General features: G+C 35.5%; 1 protein-coding gene across 7 annotated transcripts in view; it reads right to left on the bottom strand.

Annotated features, from left to right (window-relative positions):
- Positions 1-1,576: 1,576 nt before the first annotated feature.
- The window catches only part of RASA2 (RAS p21 protein activator 2), a 51,303-nt gene continuing 32,569 nt past the window's right edge, over positions 1,577-20,310 (bottom strand). For 5 of the 7 annotated variants that reach the window (XM_086844973.1, XM_086844975.1, XM_086844976.1 and 2 more), the window contains 15 exons: positions 18,906-19,062; positions 17,582-17,730; positions 16,218-16,332; positions 15,699-15,773; positions 14,942-15,065; positions 13,503-13,609; positions 12,530-12,616; positions 12,359-12,436; positions 11,812-11,885; positions 10,493-10,599; positions 10,122-10,204; positions 9,070-9,278; positions 8,233-8,336; positions 7,453-7,642; positions 4,279-6,622 (listed from right to left, as the gene is read on the bottom strand). In XM_086844973.1, coding sequence (XP_086701099.1) covers positions 6,592-6,622; positions 7,453-7,642; positions 8,233-8,336; positions 9,070-9,278; positions 10,122-10,204; positions 10,493-10,599; positions 11,812-11,885; positions 12,359-12,436; positions 12,530-12,616; positions 13,503-13,609; positions 14,942-15,065; positions 15,699-15,773; positions 16,218-16,332; positions 17,582-17,730; positions 18,906-19,062 — 1,690 coding nt within the window. In that variant the 3' untranslated portion in view covers positions 4,279-6,591. Of the gene's footprint in view, positions 1,847-2,750; positions 3,043-4,278; positions 6,623-7,452; positions 7,643-8,232; positions 8,337-9,069; positions 9,279-10,121; positions 10,205-10,492; positions 10,600-11,811; positions 11,886-12,358; positions 12,437-12,529; positions 12,617-13,502; positions 13,610-14,941; positions 15,066-15,698; positions 15,774-16,217; positions 16,333-17,581; positions 17,731-18,096; positions 18,336-18,905; positions 19,063-20,310 lie in introns of those variants that run through there. The other 2 variants (XM_086844974.1, XM_086844978.1) reach the window with 2 other exon arrangements.

Below are 20,310 nucleotides of genomic sequence, written 5' to 3'. Positions count from 1 at the left end.
ACTCCAGAACATAGAATTGAAAATATTTTTATTGACGACATGGATGAAGGTAGAGTCTTTCATTAGTAAATTTGTGGATGACACTAAGCTGGGAGCATGTGCTGATCTGTTGGAAGGTAGGAGGGCTCTGCAGAGAGACCTGGAGCGGTTGATGGATGGGCAGAGTCAAATAGGATAAAGTTTAGTAAGTCCAAGTGCTGAGTCCTGCATTTTGGCCACAAAAACTCCCTGCAATGCTGCAGGCTGGGGCTGGATAGCCCTATGAGGAATGACTGAGAGAGCTTGGGTTGTTTAGCCTGGAGAAAAGGAGACTCAGAGGTGACCTCGTTACCCTTTACAACCCCCTGAAAGGTGGTTGTGGTCAGGTGAGGGTTGGTCTCTTTCTCCAGGCAGCAGCTGACAGGACAAGAGGACACAGCCTTAAGCTGCACCAAGGGAAATAAAGGTTGGATATTAGGAAAAAGTTTTTTACAGAAAGGGTGATGAAGTACTGGAATGGTCTGCCTGGGGAGGCGGTGGAGTCACCTTCCCTGGATGTGTTTAAAAAAACTGGATGTGGCAGCTGGTGCAATGGTTTAGTTGAAATGTTGGGGCATGGATTGGACTCGATCTTGAAGGTCTCTTCCAACCTAATGATTCTGTGAAAATTATTTTTATTAAAAACAAAGCTTTTACAAAAATGTCAGTTTTATGATAATGCAAAGAACAGTTATGTAAGTATGTGTTTATCTTGGCCAACTGATACATGTGCTGGACTGTATTATTCCACTTAGTGTTTGTTCTGTCAATAGATTAACATATATCAAAACACTTGAGGACTGTGTCAATTTATCTGCCAAAGAAAATATTTTAAGCATACTTCTCTGCCGAAATTATTTCTTAAACTCTGGTCATCTGTGTCTCTCTGTACCTCTTTCCCAATAGGAATATGCTACATGGATCTATCAATGCCCAGTAGGGCTGAGATTTGGCTAAAGTGGGGCTGCAAGAGAGGAAGACAGCACAGGAAACAGCACTGCATGAGCACACCACCATCTGTGACAAACCCACCTGTAGCAGCTCCTAAGGGTTTACTGAAGCTGCCAGATGCAACTGGCAGAATGGAAAACAGGCACTAATGCTGAGAGGTACAGTTTCTGTGAAACAGAAGCATGTAGCAGGCATGCAGAAATATAAAGGAAATCACAACAGGAATTAGGGAAACAATATAATAAGCTGGATTAAGCAGTGGAATAAACTGCATGCTTTTGCACTTGGAGGATCTCACTGGAAGGGAAGAAATCACACAAATATGCACAGCATAGCAAAGGGATCCCAATATTCTTATAAATGTATATGGTTGGGCATGAACTTCATAAAGTCCAGGAATGAGCTCAAAGACATAGAAGCAGCAGTAATTCCAATTCTTAAATTCATTGTGCTTTACTCTTCAAGTGAAATACATGAACATTCATGACACATAATATGCAGAAGGGAAATCCTTAGAGAAGTTATTTCAAAAAAACCCTTACTGACTTCTGCACCGGAACCTCTGTTTTGAAGCAAAACCCTGTGTCACAAGAGACTAAAGAGATACTGACTTTGCTGAGCTGCTTTAATCAACTCTAAACCCTTGGAACATCTCCATTTTCCACACAACACCCTGGCTCATTCATCTCTCCTTTTGCAGCAGAGATTAAAAGCTAAAGACACAAGGACCCTTGACTGCTTTATGAACTTCTATATTGTGCTTTTGTTTGCTAATTGTTTTACTCTGGAGTAAAACTCAGCTATTACTATTACCTCTGAACAGTGCTGATCTTCAGGTTAGATGTCTATCTCATATCTGTTCTTTAATTTAGAAAATCTGTGAAGATAAAATTTTGCATATTTCAACTGTAGTTAGCTGTTTGAGAATGGAATTGCATTCTGGATTGAAAACTGGAAACCAAATTACATTGTTCTGTTGTTGTGCAGGGGCACAGGCCCCACCTATTTTGAAATATGGACACTTCCTATAAATTTGTGAGGTAGCACAGTCTGTCTGTTTTTAACATCTCTCTGATATTTGGATCCTGCCTAGTATCAGCATAGACCCAAAAAGCCGCTCTTAGAAAATCCAGCCCTCCAATACACACCAGACCTCCCCTCCTCAAAAAAATTCCTAAAACCCCAAACAAAAACTAGAAACACTAGAAAGAGAAGCCACATAACTTGCCTATAGAACCTCCCTTTGCTCATATATTTAAATTACTGGGAGGTGTTGCACAAGTGAACTTTATCTTCTCATTATTCACACTTGTAGATGTTATATCCTGCGTATCATGTCACAACACATTAGTTTTTACCTTGACTTACTTTTCTACTTTTATATTTTAACCAAGGTAGTGCCAAAAATATATATTTAAAATTCAAGTATATATAAAAATAATAAAATAACAAACCCATGTAAATGTCACACCATAACAATGGAAGAACTCAACTGGAATATGTATGAACTACTCAGGAGGAAGCTAGATGAATTATTTTGGTTGTCACAGGAATCATTGTTTTGTGTTTCAAAAAGTTTTCTCTTTCCTCTTGGACTTTTCAATTTGCATCGGTATACAAAGCATAGTGCCTTACGTGACCCAGTATGGGAAGAAGAGACCGAAATGTAGATACTTCCTCTTCTTTCATTAAGTACTTTAAAGGTCTGTGGAAGAAAGATGCCACTAATTCTGAGCATTACTGGAGATCACTTGATTCTTAAAGGGGAGTTTCCTTCTTACTAATTTTGTCTGTTCCCTGCTTTTCCCTGGCTGTTCCTGCATCCTGCAGCAGCAGCGTCCCAGCGAGCAGAAAGCGAGGGCTGAGCTAAACCCCGGCAGCTCCAGCTGAGCTCTCAGGCAGCTGTGCAGTGACCTCTGGAGCGCTGCCTGTCCTGCTCCAGGAGGGAAGTGCTGCTGGAACCAGGGCTGCTGCCCTCGGAGCCTTCTGCTGTTCACCATCCACGCACCAGCCTCTCTCCCTGCTGCTGCACATGCTGGAGTTTGCCACCATAAAGCACGGAATATCTTGGACCTTTTGAGAAATCAGAGGGACCAGGTAAGACATTTTGACCTGTAAGTCTTGAATTCTAGTCACACAGTAGGTTTACTTTGGCTGTTCTATGATTCTCTCAAGCTTTTTTCCCCTGTGTATGAGGAATGACCAAAAACAAAAGATGAAAGTGGGTAACAAAATCACAACCCCTTAAAGCAAACTAAATTGTTTGAATCCATGAAGCTTCTAAAATCAGTATAATGATTTACTTTTTGGTGAACTTGTTAACTAGACTTCATACAACTAGCATGGCATTTGCAATTGTAATTATGCTAAAATAATGATGGACTCAAACACTTAAAAATCTTGATTATATACAAGATTTTCTATGGAAAATTGTATTAAGCAAGACAGATGAATTTTGTTATTTGCCATAAACATTTATTAACATAAAGAATATTTTAAAACATTTCAGCAGTCATATATTTGCTTTTATTAAAAAAAAAACCTGCAAAATATTCTTACCAAGTATACCTAATTAAAATTCTTAATTTCTGTACCTAAATAACTGCTTACAAAGCATATGCCTTTCCTGAACACTGTTGCCACTGCATCTTTTTAAATCTTATTCTGATTGTAAAGCAACCAATTAGCAACATTTTTGTCTGCAATTCAGGTACACAAAGTGCTTTTTTAAGTAATTTAGCTGAATTACAGGCTCTATTCCCAATTCTTACAGCTCTACTCTTCAACTCTGAAATTATTTTTTTCAAATTAATGGTTAGAGAAGGCAACATATTAGCAGAGGAAAAAAAAAAGGATCAGTCTGCTATAATCACTACAGAACATGTACAATTCTTTTTTTTTTAAATTTTCACAGAAAAAAATCCTCCTGTACTTCCAATTTCATATTTGCATTCCTCTGCTTTCTAATCTGCAAACGAATGCATACCACTCATAGCAGGCCTTACTACATCTTACCTCAGATTAATCAAAACTAATTCCAAAATGGCTGGAAGGTTTGCACTGTAACTCCTGACAGAAGCTTCCATGCCAGCAAAAAAGGGCAATTCCTAAGGCTTCTCTGCAGGCTCTTACACTAAATGATGAACCAGCACTACTCTTCCCCAGCCACCAATTTAGAATGCAACAATGCTGCAGATGCCACATCCCCCAGGTTAATTGCATGTAATTCCCATTCATTCAGGTAAATGCTGAAAAATGCTGTTTAAACATTTTAAACAGCCAGGCCTCACAGTAAACACACAGCTTATCTCAGGTTTGTTGTAGTTTATTTCTGAGTTATTCTCAAGCAATGTTACAAAACATTTTAATGTCTCGATAAGAAAATAAAATTTAAATAAAAATACATTCAACAATACATCATCATAATAACATTAAAACTTTTACAATCCTAACAGAAGTAATTACTGAATAACATCACTTTTCTAGACTAATCAAAATGAAGGCTTTTAATAATTATCATCCTACTTGTACCTAATTAAATTCTAGAACAGCTACTGCACTTTAAAACATAAAATGAGAAATCAAATCTTAATGGTCACAAATATTCAATGGCCTTCTGGGTTTTTTCCTCAATATTCAGTACCAAAGGAAAAAAAAAAAAAAGTGCACATTATAAAACCCCAACTTTGCAAGAGTATACTATTCAATTTTTCATAAATTTGACTTTGAAAACAACAGAAAATGGCTCCAAGGAAGAGGGTTTGCCACAGGGTTTATCTCATACACAACAAAACCTAATTCTGACACTCGACCACATTCAACTTTGTTTAATGGCAACTTTTGATTAATGGCAATTAATCTTTACCTTTAGCTTGGCAAAACACATTTATTGGCATTGCTATATTCTCCCTCAGTTTTAACTGTTGGCAAATAAAAGTCCTATTGAACACATCACATGTGTAAATAATGAAAAGGCAAAACCAGCTGAGGTAATTAAATGATTGTGATGTTGCAGATCCTAGAACTGAATCCCAGATGTTCTAAAATAGCTTGGTATTAAAACAATCCTGTCTTGCTGCCTTGCTTCCATTTTAGAAAGCCTTCTCACAACAGTAAAATAAATTGTGTGGTAATTTCAACAGCTTCATGTTTCAAGAATTGTGGATTTCTATTCTAAGTTACATTCCTAATTAATTTGGCCAAATTGTGACTGGAAAAACAAAACAAAACAAAACCAAAACTAAAAAAACACCCTGCAAAACAACAAAAGACCCCACAGAAAATGCTTTAAAAATAAAAGTACCACATACAACTTTTATTAAAAATAATAGTTCAACAAGTACCATTGTATTTAATACTGATGAAGCAAAGTTGCCACAGTAATACCTTTGCTTCTTCCTGGTTATATACATATACCTTTTCTCAGCAGAAAACTAACTTCTCAGACGAAGTGAGCAAAAATTAATCTTACTGAAGTCAGGAATGCCAGTTTAAAATTGTGTTAAGTGGCAAATACAAATTCATGTAACTAAAGATACAAAAATATTCACTGAAGCATTGCTTAAAGACAAAACAATGTTGATCATTCAACTGATCATAACAAGCAGATACTACAAAGTATCTAAAAATAATCTGGGATAGTCCAGATACCTAAAGTGCTTTGAGTGATTATAATAGAGATTATTTATTAGATTTGTAGTCAAAAGTTGAGCTGGACGTAGTTATTACTTTTTATAAAAACAAGAAATTAAATCATACATGGGATGATGTTAATTGATCAGTACTTAACCACAATCTGTTCACACTTAGATTTTTCTATCTGTAGGCAAGCCTACTTAACAAGAATATTACTACCCTGCACTTCTTTTTAGATTAAGAAAAAATATGTACCTTAAAAAATGCTAAAGAAAATAGATAGTGGTCTAATGTCACTCCATATATTACTCACTCCAAATGTAAACGAGGTACAACGTAAGTTCCCTGATTTCTTCTTTAGTACTTAATAACACAACTAACACTGGTAATCTACTGTCCAGATGATTTGCAGCATACTGCATGGTTCTATAAAACTTCAACTGTAGATAAATCAAGTCATGACAACACCTAATACAAGGAAAAATAAGTCAAATGTATCGAGAGTGAAGCTTCAGATCTTCTCCACATCATAAGATCTTGGGATTTCTATTTCGAGATCCATATCAGCAGGGCAGGCACTCATGGTAAACTCATGCAAGTTTGCAGTGTATGTACTGAGATGTAATCCAACCAACAAATGCAGTGTGGATTTTCTTCTGTGAAAAAGCTTATTTGTCTAGAAAGTTCTTTCCAATAAGACAACAATGGCAAAATAACATTTAGATTTATTCACATCTCTTACTTCAAGAACCTGGAACTTCAAGTTCTTCAGCAAAATGAGAATAAACTTTAAAGACCAGATTTCCAAGAAAGTATTTTTCTATTAAATATTAAATAGATTGTCAACACAACTAGCATTTATGTTCATTCTTAAATACTTTGCAAAAATGTATATAATGAATTAAAAAAAGAAAACAAACAAAAAACCAAAACCCTCTAGAATATTTCCAGTTTCCTTTTTCATCCAAGTGGACCAGTTTGTTTTGGTTAGGAAACTTTTCCAACAATTGGATTTTCTCTGCAAAAAAACAACATATTACATGTAAATACTTTTAAGGTTAACATTTGCTTTCTAGTTCTCATCATGCAATTTAAATTTATCAAGCAAAAAAACCCATTTCTATCATTAATCGTGAAATTTGGTGATTTGCAAAAACCTCATTTGCTTTCACATTGGACTTCTAAATCACAGTCAATTTTTCTCAACAACTTGGGTCAAATACTAATCAGGGTCTGAGCTTTTCTTTTTTTCCTGGTGAATCAATCCTTATTGATGCAAAGAAAAAATATAAAAACTTGCTAGTGGTGTTCCTCCAGAGGCATAAGCTAGGACTGAAGAGAATTAAAGAATGTGATCTGGAACAACGATGTACTCCAAAGAACAGAGTTTTTTACCTTCGTAAGAAATAGTTTTTATCATTGAGTATGGCAAGTGAAATATAAACATGAAATATACACAAAGAGTAAATACCTGAAAGGTACGTTTCTGCAGTAAAATTTTGACCATTTCACACAACTCAATACTTCAATAATTTAACCAAAATTTTGGAAAAAAAAAAAGTTAGGAGGTATGCATACTATTATGGATAAATTCTGTGTGCACTTCAAATGTGAAGCTGCAAGGAAACAGAAGAGTCACTGCACCACTTACAGGAATCTCAACAGGAACGGATGAATCCACACCAGAACTCAGATCTTCAACAAGTGATAAAAAGCTGCATTACTACAAGTGAGATACCTTATTCTCTCCATGTCTATGTTGTCTAACTCTACCTTCATTATCTCTACCCCAACAAGTCTGGCCTCATCCCATGATTTATCAATGTCAAAGTTACATAAGATACTTACTCACTACCATATTTGGCACTAGATGATCTCTTCTTCTGGTATTTTTCATGTGATTCATTCAACTTTTCTACTGTATCTATTATCTGCTGAAGTGTATGAAAAGTGGCTACAGAATCTTCAATGGTGAAGTTTGAATAATCATCTGGTTCTTTCCGAGGACCTTGGTAGACTGCTATACTTCCACAAGCCTCTACAAAAATGACCACAGTCATCTCATTTAGAATTTTAACAATTAAAAACCCAAATCTAACTCCTATGCAAATGGTAACACTGAAATTCTGAAATGTAAAGTTACTCTGTCTTCTACATAAAATGGATTAAGATGAGAGCAGGAGGAAATATCTACTAAATGTATTTACAATTCTACAGCTTGTTCTCTGCTAGCTGTGTTCAGCACCTTGAGCATCCAGCTCTCTCTTCTTCACATTAAGAGAAGTTCAGTGCTTTCCTGCAGCAAAAACATGTCTAATAGAATTCATCACATAGTCAGGAAAGGTACAACACAGCAATCACCTACAGTTGGAGTCTCTCTGCTTAAACTATTAAAAATATAATATATATGGAAATTCAATTAGAACAGTGCCTGATATTTATTGTAAAGAAATGCCTGAAGGACATCAGACACCAAGGCACTAAGAAGATAAAAATTCAATCTCTTTCTCTCCTTTCTGTTATTTTCAGGTGAATCATTAAATTCAGTTAATTGTTCAAAATTATGTACTTGGCCTAGAGAATGAGAACTAAATACCAGTGTAACTTTTTTAATTATCATTTGAGTACCTTCCAACTTTTGAAGCTTAGATCTGTTGATAGAGAAAAGTGAGTAAATTCTTTCTGTCTCTCTGTCTCCATCAATCTCAATTTGAGTATCAGCAGGAACATCTCTAAAAGGTGATGAAAGAGACAGGTAATCACTGTAAGTAATTCTTAAAAGTAAGTAAAACCTGATTATTTTTCAATATACATAGCCTTTTAATATGCTTATCACTCAGACAGCTTCACAAAACTTAGAATGTAGTTTATATAACCTACCCAGATAATAAATTTATTTTTATAAGAAATCACAGCATTTGTTTTCAGAAATCAGCAGCTTCTAAAAAGACAGTAAAGCATTTTAAAATGCTATTAATTTTTCTAACATACCTACAAAACCCAAATGATTTGTCAGAATCTACATCCAAGATTATTTAGCTGACTTTCTTAGGGCACTCCTCTAAAATATGTGAAGTTCAAATAAAAAAGTGGTTGTATAAAACAAGACTAAGCCATTAAGAAGAGAAGACTTCCAGGCTGAACTTTCTGCAACAAGTATTTTAATTATTTCATACAAATGATCTACGTGTGCCATATTTCTGCATTCAACCTGGCATCTGAATTAAATCTATTATTCTGCATGAAAAGATCTCAGCCACTGGATACTCGTGCTGAGCTGGTTACCTCCACAGGGTGGCACACAAAGTAACAGAAATCCAGTACTTTGTGCCTTATCACCCTGGCATGTTTCTGTGGCACCACTTGCTGAATTAGACAGGGAAAGCCTTGCTTCCCTCTTTGCAAGCTGCAGTGACTCCCACATTCCCTGGAAGCCTGCCTGTTTCCACCTGGGCAGGGACTTACGCGGTGCAGCGAGCGCAGCCCTCGGTGCTCTCCACGGTGGCCTTGCAGCAGAGCCAGTTCCCGTTCAGGAAAGCAGAGGGGTGGTAAAAGCTCAGCCTCTTCTGGTTGCACCTCGTTACCCGGCAAAGAGCCTCTATCCACTCACTGGCTTCTACACAGTTATTTGCTTGGATATAGAGTGGCTTTTCTCCGTGAAGTACTTGGAACATCTGTAGAAGAAACACATTATTTTGCTGAGTAAAAAAAAATCCAGTTACTGAGCAACTTCACATATGTTAAAATAGATTTCAGTGCTCAGGCAATTCTACAAACTCAAATTAAGAAAGAAAGTGAGACAAGGGAGAACAGCCTCTTTCACCTCTTTCAACTAAACAGAGAAGAAAAGACCCATCAGAACAGCACCCTGTGTTCTGTCTACACCACCTCCTCATCCAAGAAAGAACCTTTATATATTAGAACAGGATGCATCTTCTGTCCTCTTCATCCACATATTTTTAAGTGTGACCCGAGATTTCACAAAGCATGACCTTCATGCTTCATATCCTGACAGCAACATAAGTCTTTCCTTTAGCCATCTCTGGCCTTAGTGACAGCTGTTCTTTTGTCACTGCCTCAGAAGTCTGGATTGACGTAAGAACAGAAATAACCAATGTGTTCCAGGGCCAGAATGAGGCCATGAGCACAGACAACCATCTCAACTGATGAAGGGATTGTAGAAAGTTCTCACCAAAAGGAATAAATACATTTCTAGTAGTACATAATATAATTTCAAGTGCTTTGTAATAAGGTCATGTAGTTTTAACCCTTATTCCAGAAATTTGGCAAGGTGGGGACAAATTCAAAATCAGTCAGAAAACTTAGTGCAGATAGCCAAATTTCCAGGTTAATTTCCATGTTCTTGGAGCTACTGCATACAGCTTGTTATTCTTCATCCATGAAAGACTTCTTGCTGAAGTGTTTAGTAATGGTGTTTCGTTAACTCTGTAAACTAATTACAATCTTTTATTTAAAGAGTGTATCAAGAATTACATATAAACTATCTTTTGACCCACATTTTTCTTGTTGAAGGAGCTCTCATCAAGTTTCTCCACTGCAAGGATGTTTTTGATTGGAATAGTGAAAATTGGTTCCTTATCTGTAAAAAAATTGTAAACAGAGGAGTGAAGCAATCTTTAAAAACTGTTTTGTAATCTCAGGGCACTAACACTGCAGCTCATTCTCTAAAAGTATGCATTTTTATTATTGAAAATATAATATGAATCAGACAGAAGCCTCTATTAATCAAGGCAAAAATAACTAAAATACATCCTAGGTATTTTAGGAAAAAGAAAAAATTACATGCTTTTAAAAGCACAAAAAAGCTACAAACACTTGGACAATGCTGAAAAATAAAAATAATTATAAAATAAATATTATTATTTACCTTGCTGTTTGTGGTATGTGAATTCTCTACTTGTTAGACAGAACCATCGCTTCTTAAAATTCTTTTTACCAATCCGAGTCCTTCCCTGAGCTCTTTTGTACATTTCTCTGTAAAGATAGAATCAAACCAAATGCAACCAACAAGTCTTCAAAACCATTTATTGAGGTAAGACATTATTGTTCATCATGCAGCCATGTAAAAATCTACTTCATTGTACATTAAAAGAAAACCTACTACTTGTTCACAATGGATCCTCAAGATTACCTCCCAATATGGTGATTGTGTACAGGGTTCCAAAGACAAGACAGCAGTTTGAAAAACACACAATCCAGACCAGTGCTTGTAGCAGTAAATTTGGAAGGAATACATAACTTACTCAGATCAAGAATTCCAAATTGTCACAAAAAGGAATAAGGTGTATCTAACTACAAGATTCTCTCCTTCCTGCCACTTTCTCCATGTGATTGTTCTTGGAACCTTATCTGCATCAGAAACTGAGTGTCAAGGAAATGACACTGGACATGGCTCAATAGCAAGGGCAGACAAACTGCATTTAGTACACTTTAAGTGTACTCATTGCAAACTCTTTCTTTTGTTTTGAACAACAGCCATCAATTTCTTATTATAATCAAGTGTTGATCCACTACAATTTCGTCCTCCATTTCTATTCAGTATCTTAGTAAGGGACATGTTTCTTCCTCATTTGAAATTTGGATGCCTGTTTCACAGAAAAATATTTTCTTCTTATAAACCTGCTTCTCAAATACATTGAAACATTTTTTCTTCATGAATGTTGTTCAAATCATCATCTATTCTTGATCAACATCAAGCAAAAGACAGTTCATTTCTTAGGAAGAGTGACTTTCACCTCAATCTGTATAACAGCATTCTATCAATAAATGTTAAATATTTCAATTACAGGGTAGTTTTTGATCTAACTTTAAAGGCAGAACATTTAGCTGGCCAGGCTTATACAGGAGGTAAAATAATTCTAAGTTAATAAGGTTCTTTTAAAATACACTTTCAAAATCCTCAAAAATCATCACAGACCACACAATGAACTGTAATGACAGTAATGCAGACAGTCTTCAGTAGGTTTTCATCTGCTTTTAATTACTTTTTAAAGCATTTAAAGATGAGTTATGAAAGTTTGCAGTTGTCCTTTTAAACTAATTCTACATACTAAGAATTGTCTAAATTACAAATATAGTAATACAGTATATCAGACATTTTAATAAGCATTAATCTGAACCTGGCATTAATGAAAAAAGACTGAAGTCAATTCTGTTATTGAAATTATAAATTCAAGATGTATTCACCCTTCTTTTAGATGCACTGGCTCACTCACACCACTGGGCTCTTTACTCTCAGTAGAGGAAACATCATCCAGGAACTTAAGGAAAAAAACCACAGGGAATAAAAACATACAGTATTCAGAAACACAAAATCCCCAAAAGCTATTTTGAAAATATAAATTTACAGTTTCTCTTTAAACAGAACAGTTATTTTATGCAGCAGATGAAAACATATAGCAGGGTCTCGGAACAGTGTAACAAGGGATGCCCAGAAGTCACACAAGCTTTCTTTAACAAATTCCTAAACAGCAGAGCCAATAAAATCTCTTTAAGAAAATGCACGCTTTACTTTTTAAACTAAATTAGCTTAGTCCACTCTGTGTAACACTTGTGTATTTATTGTACTGGTTTTGCTATGTTATTTTTTGGTTTGGGGGGGAGGGTTTATATCTGAAACAGACCACAACTTTTCTTTTTCTCTTTAGCAGAAAATTGAACACTATCACAACCTTTTAATAACAAAGATTGATCAGACACACCAACACTAAAAAAAAATACAGTTGAAAGGTACCTTTTTAACAGATTCAGTAAATTTTTCTTCTTGAAATGTTTTGAAAAATTCACACATAAATGTCTCCTTGAAACTTGACTGAAAGGAAAAGTATATTGACATAAGTAAACTCTCATATGAACTTTCAAAAAACAGAATGCTTGAAATGAGAAAGAATTTTAGTGGCCTTACAAGTTTGCTTTTGGTCAAACTTCCCCAGCTACCCAAAGTCTGGATGGCTTTTGATATAAGAGTTAATGTTCTAGAAGTCTGTGCATCCTAAAACAACAAGAGAAAATTCAGAAGTAGTATTTTTTTTCACAGTTCCAGGTAAAACTAAATTAAAATGCTTTTACTTGATTTGTTTTCTACCTCACTGACTGCATTTTAATACAGAATTATAAACACAGCCTCCAAATGTAGCCTTGCTGTTCCCTTTGTTCCCTCAAGTGCTAAAGTCCTGTCATTTTTTTTACTCAAAAAACTGGATAATGTCAAAGAAATGAATTTGAGTAAGTGTATCTTTTTCTTCTGAAGGCACAACACACCTAAGTAGATAAAATAAGGTAATAATGATAACCTCTGGAGCAACAGATTTCATACATTTGAAGAGCAATGTAGCAATAAATTCTGTATTTAATACAGGTTTTTTAATCTTGATATTCCTGTCTTTGAAATTTTTTTGTAATGTGTATCTACTTGACAAATGAAAATGGAAAATCTGTCAACCCACTGCAGTGAGTGGAGTCCAGGATAAATACACCAACCAACCAACCAATTACTGGATAATACAACAACCTCTGCTTAAGACCCAAATGGCAATAAGTGTCTGGATGTTTAACTTCCTTGGTGGAAAGAACCGAGGCAGTTTAGGCCTATACCTTAAAGGAACCTCAGTCATGTTGCTATTTCACCCAAGAAGCACATTCCCAAAAGAAGCACAGCATCTTTAATATTAAAAGCTCTTCCACATTCTTTGAGAACATCCCATAAAGACTGAAATATCTGATGCTTAAAGAACTGCAAATATCTTATTTCCTTTGGAAACTGACCCTAGAGACATTTAGTCATCTTATTTCCCAGTTACTGAAAGTAACTTATGCCTTCCCAACACCAACAGACCTGACGTTACGAATAATACAGAACAAAGCTTCACAAGACTTACTGGATGGTGAGGTCGTAAATGAAAAGTATGAGGTGAGACTACGGCTACAGCAAAGAAACGAAGAAACACAAAGCTGCTCACTGCAGAATACTGTACATGAGGGTCATCTGCAGAGAAAAACCATGAAATGTAACATGCACTGAACTTAACAGGAAATCATGAAGACAGTTAACATAAAAATCCTTAAGAAGATAACATCAGAGGAGACATTTATATTTTAAAATAGAATAGAAAAATCAATGAAGTGCATGAAATGAGAAAGGTGGTCATGGTAAGAAATGTTCTCCTTATAGTGGAGTGTTTATTGCTTATTTATCTGAGATGAAGTTCCATTCCCTTGCAACTGGCTCATCATCTCCACTGGGAGGAAGGATGAGGTGATTGCAAGCATTTACAAGCACAGTTGATTCGGTCTGGCTGGATGCTGCACCCAGAAGTAAAATACTGCAGCAGCTGCCTCTAAACTCTGGATTTATTCACCTGGAAAGCTACTCACTGATAACTCAAATACATTAATGCTGCATGACTAATACAGTCAATACATAGGAACAAATACAATTGCAATTCTGAGTTGCACCATAAACCCATGCTGTTACATAATTTTGATGATGTAAATGAGAACTTTCTCATTAAATATTTTGGGCATATTTACTTTTATACTGGGAAATACAGTGAGATCATATTGTTACTCTAATGACCACTTCAATCTGATCTGGTAAGTCAGCTTTTCTGAAAGGACTGTCTAAACTAGAGCAACTTACGGCTCAGTTTCAGTGATAAACATAAATCAGAGAAATGTTCCACATTATGAGGAACATATTCTTCACCTGTAGCTTATGACAGGACATTTCATTACTCCTATATTAAAACCATTCTGAAAGAATAAAGCTATTCTAATATTGGTCATATTTACAAACACATTAAATAATTCTTATTATCCACCCTCCTTACCCATAGCTCATTTAGCTATAGTAGTTCTAAAGCTAATGTCACTGATGTTATGAATGTGCTGGTCATCATTAACAGAGTGACAGTTCATGAAAAGATGCAAATGCCAAATTGATTTTCATGTTCACATCTTGCTTCTTTAGAAGCAGTAAACAGAATAGCTCTTACAAATTTTAAGTATCTTTCAAATAAATCAATTCCCATATTACTTGTGCTTTTCTTCTATTATCTTGTACTTTTTTTGATGACTTCTCAATTGCTCTGAGTTTTGCAGTTTTTGACTTGCTATATTTTTGTATCAGAAAACAAAAAATGCCTCTTGATTGACTACGAAGTTTCACTATACCTTACAGCCTGACAGAAAAACAAATGCCTGTCAAAGTACAGGGCACAGCTTTTGGACAAGAAAAGAATTTTAACAATCTCCATAAGGTAACTGCAGAAGCTCTCAGTCTGAATACCACTTTTTCAAGTTTTTAGAGAACACTTACTTGGAAATCTTTTGGCAGCCAGATGCCTCAAAGAATAAAAAACATCACACATTACGGTAGGACAACTTATACTTGACCGCACTATTTCACGGAACACTTTGTCCACATAGTAGCGGAGATTTTCCTGCAATTATGAAAAAAGGTATTTTGTCAGACCAAGAACGTTCACATTTCTCCTTTTTTTCTTTTACCCTCAGCACAAACATAACACTACTGTCTGACTATTCAATACTGAATTTTAGTACAGTGCATATTTTAAAAGCCTCAATTTTTATATGGCATTACTACTGTTAAAAGGTAGTTTAATGATATTTACTTTATATAAGCACTGTCTAGCAAAGTTGTAATTTGACAACAAGGAGCGAGCACTTCCCAACTTTATTGCAGCAACTATTGCCTTAAACATCAGCATACTCTGGTAAGAGAGAAGCAGCCAGCAAAACTTCAATGAAAAATGTTAGAGCAGTTCTAATTAGGTACATCATAATCTAGATGCCGAGTACAGGACATCAGCAGTCAAAACACCCAAAAAACTGGTAAGAATGACTGTCATCTTTAGCTTTTCCTCTCTCTCCCATTTTCCACTGGACTTATCCATTGCTGTGTTCAAAAAGAGGGGTAAGAAAACACAGCTTTTTCTTTGTTTAACTCTGAAAGTAGAGTTATATTGCTACTATAAGCTACTCATTTTCCATTACAAAGAGCTGCTTTTAAAAATGCTTTTCTTTCAGATTTTGAGACCAGATGGGAAACTCACCATATTAATTTCCACATTATCCCCTTCTCTTAATTTGATGGGATCTATTTCACAGGGTTTAGGAGACTCACATATCTGAAACAAACAAACAAAACTATAGGAGTTCAATTTTTGAGACAGAAAGGATGGAAATGCACCCATTTAAAACCAGATTCTTAGATTTAGGAATAAAATTCTAAATAGGTCCTAACCATCCATAACAACATGCAATGATCATCTTCACTTTTGTTTATGCCTTTTCAAATGGATTGATTACATAAAGCATCACATGGGCAAATTCTGCAATGTGTTGGAGGCTGGAATGACTTTCATTGACTGTTTATTTTGAAGCATCTGGAACGTAAATAACAAAACACAGCTCTTCCCACTAAACCAGTAATTGCTAAGTTAATTTTTCCTCCAGGATTCCCCTACCAGAGTGACTCCTACCACAGAGCTGAAACAAGAATGTCTATGCAACAGACAATGATACCACAGGGGGCTGAGCGACCCCAAGGAAGTTTCAGGAGGACAACCTACCTCATCAATAACAGGTTTCAAAGTAACCTTTAGGTAGTGCTTCCCCACTATTTTCATCATTTCATCCACACACCGGGTTGCTAATGAGTTGCCTCTGAAGATTGTGTTTGCTTCTCTGTAAGAAAAGAAATTATTTTATTTGAACAGGGGAAAAAGCAAGTTCAGTTACTTACAAAATTCAATTTATACTCTATCTTGCTAAAATATTTGTCATATATTTCAATCAGAAATTCCAGAATGTATACACCAAGCTTGTAATGGCACTCAGTAATAAAAAGAGTATAAACAAGAATATTATTACAGCAATTACTACACCCAGAAACATATATAAAACCTTAAGAAAAATCCTAAGAAATTTTATACAATTAAAGTTATAGTGCAGTATGAAACATGAGAAAGAACAACTGAAAAAAAACCCAAAATAATGAAATTGTACCACAGGAATATGCAATTCCTCCTACAGTAGTCATGGTGAAAAAAACCTGAAGCTACAGCACCCTGCTACACAACACCAATAAACCCAGACATTTAAATCAAAACACATTTAATCCAAGGTTACATTTTTATTCATTACAGTTGTTAAAGAAAACTGACAGTCAGCTGTGCAAAACATATCTTTCTAATATGATATATTTAGTTGAAGCTCCCTTTGTTATAGCTGAAATACAATGGAATGTGTGTACTAAAATGCAGTTTAGAAAATTATTTTCTTTCTACACAGTTAAGCTGTCTTGCATTATTTAAATCAAGACTAAGTGCTTTGAAATGAACTGTTCTGGGGTGACAAAATCCCTCCCACACCTCCACACGACCCAGCATCCCAGAGGCTGCTACTCACATCTGCTTCATTTCTCTCCTAACCACAGAGCTGCAAATTCACAGAGCATATGCTGCTACTTGTAAACTGCACTTCCTACTTGCAAGGCATGCAGGCCACGTTCTTAATTACATGGCATCTTTGCAGAAAAAGAGTAGCCCTCATTTAAGCCATGTGTTAAAGGAAACAGGATAAGATTTTCAGCAATTTAAAGTTGTTCCATCTACTAAGTTCCATCTAAGTGTATAAGTTCTGATCCAATGTGCAGTAAAATTTGAAGAGTGGCCAAATAAAAACATTTAAAATATAAACTGTGTACTCTAAGACAAAGTTTTACCAAACTGCCCAGCACCCTTAACTATGACTCCCAGCTTCAAAGTGATTTTAATGAATGTTTTTAAAAATTAGCATTAAAAGATTAATTTATTTAGTCAGTTTTATGTGAGAGAAAGAAACCAAAGGGCTTACTTATCAGTGTTATACCATGAAGCTCTGTGAAAATTTAAGATTAATTTCAGAAAGTGTGACATAAACATAAAATACATACTGGGTGTCCTTCAGATCTAGTTCTGCCACTGCAGCAACAAAGGGAACCAGCTTATGGTGGTGCAGCAACAGGCGTACCAGAGGCAGCACAGCATCATACTTGTCTCGACACACTTCACTCAGAATGTAGGCAGCAGATGCAGAAATAGGCTGTGAAAAAGCAGAATATGAAATCTGAGTAAAGGAGCTAAATATTCTTTGTGTATTTGAAAAAGTACACATCAAATCTAATGAGACTATAGACAGTTTGTTAACAGAAAGTTTCAGTATTTGCTGTGTAACATGGCAGTTAAAAGCTTCAATTGAAAATTAATATTATCTACTCTATAAATACATTTAAGAATGGAATTCAGTAGCTACTCATCCTACTCATTCTCCCTAAAGGGTTAAACTATGGCGTCACAAACCCAAGTCAGAGGCAGAAAGCAACTGTTTTACTGTGTCATGTATCTTTTAAAACTATAATCACTAAACAGTAAAAACAGTAAAATGAAGACATTAAAATAAAGTTCTCACCCTCCTAAAGTGTTTGTTGCCACTGTACAGTTGAGAATTTCAATAGAAAAATGAAATTATTTCAGTAGAAAAGACAGCTGCTGACTTCTGCTACCTATATACTCAGCTATTCCTCAATTCCAGTGAAGCAGTATTTTAATATGGGCCAGCAAAAACTTCAGTCACATCTGCTTCCTCTATCTTTCCTCTCCTCTGTGAGTACTTCACTAACACTGAATTGATGAAAAGCTGTAAAAGACCTAAGAATATAAAGTCTCGTTACTACAATTTGATTCCTGTCCCAGTGTTATGCAAACCCTTTACCACACTTCCCTCTTTGTCACCATGTCCTGGTGAGAAATCCAGTCATGCTGATTAACATCATCATGGGGAAGGCAGAAGCAATTCAGAAGTAGAATTTGAAATAAATTCTGAAGTAGATCCTTTTTTATTAATTATCTGCCCTTCAGTGCCAACAATGCATCAGTGTCCTTGGAAAACCTCTAAATCCAAGAAACCAACAGAGGCCAATGGAAAAATACGATGTTGAAAAGAGCAACCAATGAGAAAAACGTATTTTATCTCCTCCAGGCACACAACACAGGTTATTTCCCTGTCTCCACTGGTTCTTCTAAAATAAGAAGAAAATCCTGGTACTTTGGAGCAGAAGTAAAAGCTCTAGAAGCTCTTCATCTGTGTGTGACAGAAATAATTATCACAAAGAAACAAAACAAATTATCTATTTATCTAGATATGATTAATTCATATGGTCTAACAACTGCATAATCCATTTTTAGTTTTCACTTTAATGAAATCTTCAACAAAAGTACCTGAACATCTGAAGATTTTAGCAGCAAGTTCCTTAGAGAAGTGTAGTACTCAGATGGAAGTACACAGTCTTCAGTGTAACAGATATTTAATCTAAGTGATCCCAAATCATCCGTTTTAGAAGACTTGTTCCCATTTTCTCTTGGCTGAAGTAAGTACCTGTAAGCAACAGGACAATTATGAAATATTAGATACCTATTTCATTCATTTGACTAATTCCATAATAAAGCGAAGTATCACATTCAACTATTTCATTCAGTATGCATACATAGTATCTGAAAACTGGCAAAAAATTCACAAAAAAAACCCTTGAGACACAAAGCTAAAAGAATGAGCAGCATTTAATTAATCTTTAACACATAATGAAGCTTTTATTTATTTTCTCACATATTTGCAAATTAAATTAGGATATACTTTTTGTAAATTAACAGGGAATAGCAGGAGTAGTTTGAGATTACACTGGGCCATCTCATTTTACATCCAGGTTATATTTAGGGTGTTGGACACTGCAGATGAAACAGGTAGTGTGAAGAACTGAAATGGTCTTGTCCGAGACCAGAAAAAACACATAATATTAACAGGCTCCACTCTTAAGAAACAAGATATAGGGAAAAAGCAGCTTTTTTCCTACTCTTTAATACAAAATACATTGAAGTAGTCATTGGCTGCAGTTTCACTGCATTCCAATGGAAGGTGCAGCCCTACAAAAATGTTAACAGCTTTTAAGTAGTGTCACAGTAGTTTCAACACTCACCCCAACAAACTGAAACCCCATCTCCAAACATTCTTTTACAGTCATGTATATTTGGACTTCTACAACTAGGAGGTCAGACTTCTTTTTTCATAGTCAGGTGCAGTGCCCTTGAAGGCATGCTAACATAAAATAAAACTGATTTACCAGGAGAATTAACAGCATGACTCTTTGGCTTATTTTCCAAATAATTAGTTGTACAGATAATTTCTCTGCTGTACTTCAGATGCATTCAAAATCATATTATGCAAATTAGAAATAGTATAAAAGATATTGTTTTTTAATCACAGAACTGTTTCTGATAAGCAGATCATACTTGGATATGAGGATGTTCAATGCAAGGTGTGCCTACAAAGCATATTAGCAGACACACTCAAGAGACCTAGACATGAGTTAGGCCAATTCGAAAAGCTACACAAACACAGCTCACTGGCAAATGAGCCCATGATCCAATCTTTTTCTCAGCAGGTTGTTAACAGAGGCCTGTTTTTATGTTAATATGATCATACAGCTGTTGATCAGACACTAGCAGAACAAGCCCATTGTCTGCAATACACTGCAAAAAATAGAAACTCCAACACAAACACCTACAGGATCACAATCAAACACCTAGAGTCTGAGTTCAACATCCGAGACACTTGAAGCCTGAGGTGGAT

Source organism: Cyanistes caeruleus, chromosome 10 (assembly GCF_971803275.1).
Source record: "Cyanistes caeruleus chromosome 10, bCyaCae1.hap1.1, whole genome shotgun sequence".
Lineage (NCBI taxonomy): Eukaryota > Metazoa > Chordata > Aves > Passeriformes > Paridae > Cyanistes > Cyanistes caeruleus.
The sequence above is the reverse complement of the archived record's forward strand: the minus strand, read 5'-3'. Positions and strand labels throughout refer to the sequence as shown.